General features: G+C 45.5%; 1 protein-coding gene across 2 annotated transcripts in view; it reads right to left on the minus strand.

Annotated features, from left to right (window-relative positions):
* DCX (doublecortin) overlaps positions 1–9,787 on the minus strand; it is a 103,123-nt gene extending 93,336 nt beyond the window's left edge. For both annotated transcript variants that reach the window (XM_088664644.1, XM_088664645.1), the window contains exons 1-2: positions 9,707–9,787; positions 7,691–8,081 (exon numbers count right to left, since the gene is read on the minus strand). In XM_088664644.1, coding sequence (XP_088520770.1) covers positions 7,691–8,054 — 364 coding nt within the window. In that variant the 5' untranslated portion in view covers positions 8,055–8,081; positions 9,707–9,787. The remainder of the gene's footprint in view (positions 1–7,690; positions 8,082–9,706) is intronic.
* Positions 9,788–11,652: the final 1,865 nt, after the last annotated feature.

Below are 11,652 nucleotides of genomic sequence, written 5' to 3' on the forward strand. Positions count from 1 at the left end.
CTTACACATTGATTTTCCAAAAAGCCATTCCAGTGGCTGCTTTATTGGATTTGGTTTTTTTTTTATTCAGTATGTATGGCATTATTGTCATATGATTTACTAGTTCTGTAGTCCTTTTTAAGGTTTCAATAATGAAATGTGTCAGTCATAAAATGAATGAATGAATAAATTGACTGTGTTGAGTTGCTACTAGACCACAACCTGTAGATCCAACATGGAAAACCTCTGACCAACAGATCTATCACAGCCCACCAGACCTGTTAACCAAGCCCATGCATTTCGACTAAAGCACACCCCTCCCCACCTTCTCCACTCCTCCCATTCTACAGTCAGTTGGCAAAGCAGGCCACAAACCTCTTTCATTTGAGGGATCCAGTCTTCAGGAGAAAAAAAGTTCCCTGACTTTGTTGTAGATTCTGCCTACAATTTATAACGTTACAGGGTGGAGACAGACTTTGTTCATCTTAATGGACAACTGCATATTCCTACATTGCAGGGGATTGGACTAGATGATCTTCAGGGTACCATCCAACTCTACAATTCTATGATTCTATAATCCTTTCATACGCCCTCCCCCCCTGCTCGCCATGAGGTGAAACTGAGATCCGGTTTGTCTACACTACAGGAAACATGAGATACAAAAGGGGAAGTGGAAGAATCAGATGGGAGATGCAGCAGCCAGGGGCGTCGCAATGGGGGGGGGGTGATGGGAGCAGTTCGCCCCAGGTTCCACTCTGGGGGGTGCCACTTGGCGCCCCCACCCCGCGACTCCCAAGCCGAGCCTCCAGCCTCCCGGTAAAAAGTACGCTCGGCGCCGAGTGGACTTTTTATTTTTACCGGGAGGCTGGAGGCTCGGCTTGGGAGTCGTGAGGTGAGGGCGCCAAGTGGCACTCCCCCCCCCCGCTGCGCGGAGCGAGCCTTCTACCTGGAGCTGGAGGCATGCAGCTTTGGAGTCACCGGGGGGGCGGCGATACCCCACTATGTAATACACATGCGCAGCGCAATGCTGCGCATGCGTCGTTACGTGGCGGGGTATCGCCGCCCCCCACGCCTCCAAAGCCACGCGCCTCCAGCTACAAACTCCAGGTAAAAAGCCCACTCGGGAACAGGCTTTCTACCTGGAGTTTGTAGCTGGAGGCACGCAGCTTTGGAGGCGCGGGGGGGGGGGGACGATATCCCGCCATGTAACGACACATGCGCAGCAGGATGCTGCGCATGCGTGTTATGTAGCGGGGTATCACCATCCCCCCGGCGCTTCCAAAGCTGTGTGCCTCCAGCTACAAACTCCAGGTAAAAAGCCTCGGCACGGGCTTTTTACCTGGAGTTTGTAGCCAGAGGCGCGCAGCTTTGGAGGTGCACGTCTTTGGAGGCGCGGGGGGCGGCGATACCCTGCCACGCAACGACACATGTGTCGTTACGTAGCGATGCCGCCCCCCCAGGTGCATGGCAATTTGCCGCCCCAGGTGTCGTGGCGGCTCGCTACGCCGCTGGCAGCAGCTCCACCATGGCATTGCATTGGCATTTTGAAACCATTTAGTTTGGGACAAGGTAGCCTAATAAACCAATGTGCAAGGACAGACAGCCAAACCTACTCTGCAAAGGACTTCATTTTCCTCATGGAAACCTGTTTTCTTCTAGCATTCCTGATGCATGAACCTTGCCTCAAACCATGAGCAAGAAAGTCACTCCCTGAAATGAAATGCATTGTGCTATAACTATTACATCAGGTGCAAATGCTGGCAATATATCATAGATCGTAGCCATTAATGTCTATTTTCAATTCTAGCTGGCCTTCAGCAAACTCAAGGAAGCATGGCTGCTCACTCTGCTGCCAACAGCCCTTTCAGGCATTAAATATAGCATTGGCATTTACATCCCAGAGTCATAGCAGAATTATTTCACTGAGTTCTCTATAGCTACCTATGCCATTCTGGCACCCTCCAGATGTTTTGGAGTTGTAGTAAAGGGGCCTAGTCATTCTGGGCATTCTGTAGCCCTGCTGTCAAAAGTCCTATAACACCTTTTACAAAGTCTGCATGCAGAACATAAGATTTTACCTAGCAGTACAAATGTTGAACGTACCAGGTGCTACGTCAATTATGTTTTAAACTCCAGTTTTATAGAACTTTAAGAGAAACCAGATTATGCTTTACTTTGATCCATCAAGCTCCATCTGAACTCTTCCAATGACTGTGAAACTGGCCAGAACATAAGAGGCTGGTATTCAGAGGTTCAATTAAGGTGACCATTTTTGCACTGACAGATGAGAAGGCAGAAAAGGCACATGTGTGTGCATAAAATTTGCAAGTGCTGATTTGTAATTACAGGTGTAAATTTAGAAATAGTGATTATAATTTAAGCAGAAGTACAGTACATAGGAGGGAGATTGAGATCAGGTGACCTATAGGCTTTCTCAGTCTGCTCTCCGGGCATTAATGATTGATGGGTAACTACAAGGCTCCTGATCTCTCTTCTTTGCTTATACATATTTATTCTTAAACCTGACTTGGAGTATGCAGTCCTTCAAATAAGGACACCTTCAAATAGAGTCAAATCTGATGCTTCTGGCCACACCCACCACTTCCATGTGATCCCCAAAAGTTTCCCCAGGAGGGAATGTGGTCCTCAGGCTGAAAATGTTTCCTTACCCTCATAGTAAAGGCATCTGTCCCTTCCCACTTAGATGCCAACTGGGGTGCTGAACATAAAATTATTGCACACTCATACCTTGGATCCCAAATGCCTTGTGTGTCGAATGTTTTGGCTCCCGAACGCCACAAACCCGGAAGTGAGTGTTCCAGTTTGTGAATGTTCTTAGGAACCTGAATGTCCGACGTGGCTTCTGCAGTTTCCGATTGGCTGCAGGAGCCTTGGTTTCCAAATGTTTTGGAAGTCAAACGGATTTCCAGAACGGATTCCATTTGACTTCCGAGGTACAACTGTAATCTCAACCAAAGCCACTGGTCTTCTGCTTCTGCACCAGCCCCTACTGCCACATACTGCCCACCTGAAAGGTTTCTATAATGTGGCTCTTGTTCTGAAACAGCTTCTCCACCCCTGAAATAGAGGATTGTCCCCTGTAAAGCAGGACCAAAGACACCCCAAGTTTGATTTGGGCCATCCTAAAAAGTAACTACTGATAAATTTCCCTTCTCCATTAATGTATCTAATCCCTTTTAGAGTATTATTATCTAGTGATCGGCATCACATACTATATTTTGTAGCAGGAAATCCCACAACTGCATTATAGAATCCTTTGCCACCAAGTGCAAAACCTTGATCAGCATTGTTTTTGGTGGGTGGGGGCCGTATTTGAACATTTCTCAATATTAGCTCCACCCACTGACACACCTCCACACATGGTGACACAAGCACAGGGCTCTAACCCTCTTTCTCCTCATGTGAACAGTAATAGAGGTTCCAGTTCCTGCATTGGAGGGCGTTGGACTAGTTGGCCCTTGGGGTCCCTCCCAACTCTACAATTCTATGAGGCTTCGGCAAAGCTTTTTGTATTTCAGGCAAAGTGCTGTTAGAAAGCAGGGTGTGTGCTTAATGAAGGGCTGTGTTTTGAGACTGGATTGAATTCCTCTGGACCTATGCCTGGAGTAACTAAGAGAGGCAAATCAGTTTGCCATATTTCCCAAGCACATCATAGGGGTATCTGCACGTTACATTCAATGAGTGTACAGTCTATGTACTTGTTCAACAAATATTTGAACTGTACATTCATACACATGCAACATGTAGTGTATGGGCATTCTGTGTGTTACACAATAGATGAACTGTAGAAATAAACAAGAATACACATTTGTACGTGCGTAGAGAGGCAGCTTGTACCTGTGCACAGTATAATGTGTGAACAACTTGTTGCATTTAAATACCAGGAAAGATAAATGAAATGTAGACATTTACGTGGTGTTCACATGTTACATTCAGCAAATGTAATTTGTGGACCTGTGAATAGTTGAACTGTACAAATCAACAAGCGATCATTCTTTCATACAAACCTGTGTAATCTTAGCTGCTTGCACCTACATCCAGTGTAATATATTTGACTGATTTAACAAAATTTATACACCGCTTGATTGCAGTAAAGCCATTAAGCACTTGGAAAGAAATATTAAAATTATTACAAATCAGTTCAAAACAATTAAAAACAATTCAAAAATAATTAAAGTTAATGGAAAAAAGAGATTAAAGCACATCAACATCTATATGTCTGTATAGGCTTGCCTAAACAATTGTGTGATGTATGAACAAGCCTGTCATAGCCATATCAAAGTATTCTGCAAAGCAGTACTTTTCAGGGATTGGAAATAAAAATTAGAATTGTAGAATTGGAAGGAATCCTGAGGGTCCAACCCACTGCAATGCAGGAATCCTGCCCACAGCCATTCCTAGGCAGGCTCAAACCACCAGCCTCCTGGTTAACAGCCAAATGCACTGACCCTTTACGCCACAAGGCTTCCACACAAATGCCCCCTGCTTGTGTGTATGCACTCGTGCATGTGGACAAATGTGAATTATATAATGGCAGGAGTAAAACAACTCATCCTGAACTTGTTTGAGGGTATTGTTCCATTGTAACTCTAGCAGCAAATCCATTTTATCCCCTCCACCCACCCCAAATCCCAAATGAGTTTTTAGTAGTAAATCCTTGTGGCTTTATGATTATGATTTTAATTATCTCAGTAGCGTCAACAGTATACATGGGACTTACTGAGTAGCAATGCAAACACATCAGCTCCCTGCCCCAAGTAGATTCTAATTTGATTTTGCCATAGAGTGTAGGTGGGGGGAGGAGGATCAAGACAATCATAAAGTTGGAAGGGAAGAGAAGACAGATAACACAGGTAACAAAGATAGAGGGGAACAACTACAGTGGCTTTGCTCCAGCTATTTTCAAACTTCATTATCCCCATTCTTCTCAAAGGCACATAAATGTACAGGTACATGTACAGGTGAGTTTATTCTCTTTCTTTCTTTTTCTGTAGTGCAAAGATGTTGCTTCCTAAAAGAGGAAGGCAGAGCAGGAGTCATATGTGTTAACAAAAAGCCAGGAGGCAAGGTGAATGGGGAAAACACTTGGATTTCTGTTTAAAGATGGAATTCAGGTGCTGAAACAAAGCATGAAGACTTACAGCAGACTCAATAGCATCAGCAGGCACCGCAAGTGAATGTTGCCCTCTTCATGTTCGATGCACATCAGTTTCCTGCCCATGGCAAAATGGTAACAAAGCAGGCCTGGTTGATTGCTGATACCATGATGTCATTGTTGGAAATCCTAGCTTCAGGGACAGCATTTCCATGGGATGACATCATTCAAGATGGCAACTCACTGGCTTAAAGACAAGTGGCAGAGTACCTCTGCCACTTAAGAGTACATGGAAACGTTGCCTGAGAGGGATGAGAAGCAACATGGGATTTAACCTTTGCATCTCCAGGAACACAATGAACAGAAATATATTTGTGCATCCACCTTGACAAAAAAGGTAGCAGCTGTAGGCACGGATTTCCAGAATCTCCACCTTTAGAAAGGACTGGAACCATACAATCAAGGCTTTTAAAGATGCTTATTCAGCTATACATACTAGGAACAAACCTTTCATTTGCCTCTCAGATATACCGTAGAGAGTGGTGATCTTTTTTTTAAAAAGGATGACTCCTCACTTTATCACAAAATACGACTCCCTGCAGTAATCTGCAAACTCGCTATGGAACACTGTGAGAAATATTAGACATGCCAGACTCTGCTGCATCACCATGCCTGAATTCCCTCTTTTAGTCAATCTCTCTATCCATTCCTGCCTGCTTTTATCAGGCATAGCACTGCAAACATTCCTCCTCCGCCCCCTTTCATACTCCAACTGCTCCCCTTTGACAGATCCACACCCACATCTACTACATCTCTCTCACTTCAGCAGACACACCTTCCCCCTGGGGCATCTCCATGTAGCATCCCTTCTGAGCAGCCACAGATGCACCTTATAGAGACACTGAACACAGTCGCCCCAAACAAAGGGACACACCCTGCAGTCACACTGATGCACATGGATGGCAAATCATGTGGCTTTCACCCCCTCCAACCTTCTCTCTCCCCCTCACAAAAAAACAAAAACGTTTTGTTAAGCTACAGGTACTGGAAGCATGAGAAAGCTCAACTTGTATTATAAAACATTTTTTTAAATTGTTGCAGTAATGATGATCAATAAAAAAGCATCCTTTAGCACAAATGATAAACTAAAGATCACATCCGCAATGTGCTTTATTAAATCATCTTAAATGATATTACAAGTTTCAAGGCAATCTACTATGGTTTTTTTGCATGACTCACAATGTGAGGTTTGGGCATTTGGAGTTGGTGACTTTGCATGCTGCAGGCACTGAGTCACATCTACAGACCAGCGACTCCACACAACTATGCCAATAAGGAATGGCTACATAAATGCATGCATATACCTTGCAGAACATAGTGCAAATTGTTCACGCACACCCTACCGAGACACAGCTTCACCCAGACACACCCATGTGGAATAGTACTTTTCACAAATCCTCCAACCACATGGATACACATTCTTATTCACACTCACTCCTACAGAAATCCTGGGCACACCCCCTTTAATACAAAGCAGAAGCACTGATGCATTGGGTACAAGGCGGCACAGAGAGTGATATTGCAGACATGGTCCTGAGGGAATACTCAGAACAGCCTTCTCCTCCCCACTCCAAATCAACACACAGACAGACATAATCCCAAATGGCATAACACAAACACCATGCTTTCTAGTAATATTTCTGGCCCAAGAACATGCATCCTGCAAATATACTGGGCATGACTACTTATGTGCACACATGCTCTAAACACAGACATGGTCCTTAATGCCCCTCCATACAATGGTAGTTGCCCTGTACACATATTGCCCTCAGGCCACCTCACTAATGACCCACAGAAGGACATCCCTATGGACAGACTGAACATAATACCCAAAAGCCACAAACAAAACCAACATACAAATTGTTATGCACATATTTGAATACCTGGCACCTTTCCCCCTCCTTCCCCAAATGAACTTGACTTCAAATGAACATACATGCAAGCACACCCATGTTCACACATAGTACAGAAACATGCCCACAATTTGTACAGAAATCATGCAAATATACTGTGCATTGCAGACCCCCCACCCCACCCCCAGCACATCATTTAAATGATGGGGAGAAAAGTCCTTATTAAACAACTTCCTGCTCTTTTTAATAGGCACTGTTTTTATTTCCAGTCCCTGTATGAACTGAGCACATGATTTGCATGTGTGCCCAGTCTTCTGTGAAGCAGTCTCAGGAAGGGGGGCTGAGGGGAGACATCCACCTGAGACCATGGAAAGCTACCACCCATCAGATATTGGGCCAGATGGATCAACAGCCTGGAATAAAGGCAGCTTCATAGTATCCATACCCAAGGTTCTGAATGAATTCTATTGCCATTCATGAAAAAGAACCCATGGATAAAATGGTGCTTCTTTTAACAATCCTGTGAACCAGGCCCTTGCCATTCATATACTGGATCATGACCCATGCTTCTCTAATGAGGGCTGAAGTAGTGGGACTCCTATGCATTGCTTTCTAAGCTGATCATGCCCCACACCCATGCCCTCCCTGCACCAGCAAGCAATCATTGTTTCCTACTAATTACCTTCTTCCAGCTCATCCATGCTCCCAATCTTTCTGGTGCCATCGATGGTGTAAATGTAGCGAACTCCCTGAGGCAGGTTAATGTTATCAGACAGAGACCGGGTCAGGTCAGCAAGCAAGGCGTCAAAGCTTCGGAAGCGATCTCCGGAAACAGCATACACAATCCCCTTGAAGTAGCGGTCCCCGTTGCGGTAGAAGCGCACCTTCTTGGCTTTCTTCTCGTTGCTCAGCGCTTGCAAGGTCCTGGTCCGGTAGAAGCTACAGTGGGCACTGTGAGTGGGGCTAGGCAGGCCATTCATACGGGAGCCTCGCATGTTTCTGGACGCCTTATCTCTTTCGTCAAAGTGTCCAAAATCAAGTTCCATAGCTCGGTGAGCCCTAGAGGTGTGAAGCTGAGGCAGAAGAGGAACAGGAGAAGGGAAAGATACAAAGGGAGGAATTAAGTGAGTCAACCCAATAGCTGGCAATAGGTGGTCCTGGATGTGGAAAGAAACCCACACTTTTGCTCTAATGTTTTACTTCCCCTGGAGTAACACCATAGAAGGTTTCTTCCTTGTATGTGGGGGTGTGGTTCAAGTGCCAGGAAGGGTGGGTGTACTCTAGGAAATACAACGGAGCAGGCTTAATAATATGCAACCAATTGCATGGAGTTGGCCCCAGGGATTCTAAGGATCCCTTGCTATATCTGGCTTAGTAGGTGAGAATGGGACAGAAATGTGCAGGGTTGCCGTTTCAGAATGCAAGCCATCCCAAACTACTAAAGACCAGTGAACAGAAGTTCACTGCAGTGTAGTTGGGGCTGCAGACTGTAGGCAGAAAAAAAGAACTTCGGCTGGTAGGTGGATACTGTACAAGGAAGTGACAGATTAAGCAACCCTGAGGGATTAAGCATCCCAAAGACTGAAGCACCAGCTCCACTTGCATGGTTTTCAACATGCCCATTCACTGCACTGATGGGGCGAAAGACTGAATCACAGGGCTATGTCAAATGGGGGAGTATAAATTGAAATGGCTGATAGACCAGGAAGACCTCTAGCTAGGATCCAGCCTTCTTTGTGACCAGTCCCTCAGATACCTCCTCTGATCTAGCTATCAGATATTAGAATCTGGGAGGCAGTGGGTGGGAATGCCTGACATTCAAATGGCATTGGAATAAGTTTATGTTAAATTGCAAGATTTCCCCCTGCACAGTTAATATACTGCATGATCTAATCAGGAAGAGGGTTTTTTTAATCCCCTCCCCCACACGCCTTCCCGCTTAATGAAGCATTTTTTAATTGCTGAAGGTATGTGCATCACACCACTACAAATGCACCTTTCATTGTTCAGAGGCTGCGGCGTAGTACTACTATAGGAAGAGGGAGCGGACAAGAGAGTCAATTGAATTTCTGCAGCGGAGCGGAGAGGGGGGCGGGCGAAGGAATGACAGAAATAATCTTGAGCATGAACTAAGACACAAGAGAGTGTATCCTCTTGCAATGGAAAACTCCAAACCAGAAAGAAAGCTCTGGGTGACTGGAAACCTTATACCGCTACCATTTGGCTGTGCAGGGCTATTAGCATGCAGCTCACATCTTCTCATCACAGATTCACACAACAGAAATGGGATTAAAGCCCTAGACTCAGCAATCAGGTACAAATCCTGGAAAAAGCTGTTGCTTTCCTTCTGCCTCTCATCCACTAGCCAAGCCCTGTCCCTTCATTCATTCTCTTCAGTGCCAGTGACCTGTCTCTGACCCTATTGTCACTGTTGGGTAGCAAAATGAGTTTCCATTCCCACTAGCCTATCTTCCTTTCTCCAAGTTTAAGAAAATGCTTCCCCCTGGCAGCACTTAAAGACGCTCACAGGTCTAGGAACGATGTTCTGAAAACAATGCAATCTCAACACAACTTTGGCAGTCAAGAGATTTTTTGTTGGGAGGCATTGTTCACTTGCAATGTGAAGTCTTTCTTTTCCCCTCCCTTGTGCATCTGGCATCTGTTACTTTCTGCCTGGGAAATCGTAAGCTCTACTCACCGGTTTTTCAGCTCGCAGGGTGGAGATGCTAAGAGAGAGAAACCCAGCCACACTCTGTCTTTGTTGTCTGAGCTCCAAGCAAGAAATTCCTGCCAGTTTGGCTAGGACTCCTCCTAGGTCCTAGTGCCTTGAGTCACACACACACACCCCTTCTGCAAAGTATTTTTGTGTCAGTGGGCTTGCTGCTCATGATGGATTGACTTTGTAAAATTCTCCCTCTCCAAACTTAACAGAGGAAAGAGAGCGTGATTCCATATTTCCTTAAGCAGATGAAGAGGGCTGAGTGAGCTACATCTTGACCGCATTGTTCACTATTTTCCAAGGCAAACCTCCCATTGTCTCTACTTGTCCTAATGACCTTCCAGACCCAGCTGGAATCAACCAACATTTGATTTATGCCACAGTGCTACCAATTTGCAGATGTAATGAAGGTGTTAAGTCTTGTAAGCTGAATTTCTGATTCCTGATGAAAATCACACTTGCCTTGTGGACTAGGAGGGGGAGCAAATGATGGCATAAGCTGATGCTCCTCGGCCACACTCATGAACAGAATCTGCCCACAAGGCTGGGAACAAGGAGGCACTTCGTTGGAATGATTTTTAAATACCACAACTTCATCCATTATAAACAATAGATCTGCAAAGGGATGGCCTCCCCTGATTAAAAGCAGCCCCAAGCCCACAGTATGGGTAAATATTTCGGTTGCAAAGGCGTGCCTTAGGCACCTGCCAACAGCAGCACCTTTTAGAGCAGGCGTAGCAGCCAACAGGGTGCCCAATGTGGTGATATTAGACCAACGCCCATCAACTTTAGCCAGCATAGCCAATAGTCAGGAATTATGGGTTTGGGAGTCCACAACTTCTGAAGGGTACCAATATTGGTGACCCCTGATTTAGGACAACCCCTCCCTGTTTCTGAGTTCAGTCCCTTATTATCAGCTCTTCCAAGCCACACCCCCTTGGGATAAGCTTGCCCTCCTTACTTACTTCCACTTAGACCAGGGGTCAGGAAACATTTTCAGCAGGGGGCCGGTCCACTGTCCCTCAGACCTTGTGGGGGGCCGGACTATATTTTTTTGGGGGGGGTGAACGAATTCCTATGCCCCACAAATAACCCAGAGATGCATTTTAAATAAAAGCACACATTCTACTTATGTAAAAACACCAGGCAGGCCCCACAAATAACCCAGAGATGCATTTTAAATAAAAGCACACATTCTACTCACGTAAAAACACGCTGATTCTCGAACCGTCCACAGGAGGCGATTGGGACAGATCCAGGCCCCGGGCCTTAGTTTGCCTACCCTTGACTTAGACCAGGCATCCCCAAACTGCGGCCCTCCAGATGTTTCGGCCTACAACTCCCATGATCCCTAGCTAAGAGGACCAGTGGTCAGGGATGATGGGAATTGTAGTCCAAAACATCTGGAGGGCCGAAGTTTGGGGATGCCTGACTTAGACCCTATGGCATTGCATGATTGCTAAGGTAAGTCCTCCATTCACTGCTTCCGCCTGCCCCACTCCAGGGCTCCATGTCCAGGAGTCCTTTTTACCAGCATTGAGTTCCAAGGACAGGGCCTTCTCTGTGGTAGCCACTGTATCTCCGGAATGGCTTCAGGGAAATTCACATGACCCACTCTGTTAATTTTTGGGGAAACATTCAAGAAGACCTGGATTCAGCCAGAATTATGCTTGTCTTATTTAAAAACCGCTTTATTTCCTCCTGTTATTTTATTGTTGTTTGTGTTTAGTTTTTTACTGCCATCCTAAATTTTAATGTTGTACTGTAGCCTCAGCCTCAACCAGCACCACCATGCTGGCTGGAGCTGATGGGGGATGTAGTCCAAAACATCTGAAGAGCAACAGGTTGGGGCTGCTGCTGCACTGATATCTTGTAATCTACTTTGAGAAAGTATATACCTTAAAACATGGGCTAGAATAATAGAT

The sequence above is a fragment of the Zootoca vivipara genome, chromosome Z2, assembly GCF_965207765.1.
Source record: "Zootoca vivipara chromosome Z2, rZooViv2.hap1.1, whole genome shotgun sequence".
NCBI classification, from domain to species: Eukaryota; Metazoa; Chordata; class Lepidosauria; order Squamata; family Lacertidae; genus Zootoca; species Zootoca vivipara.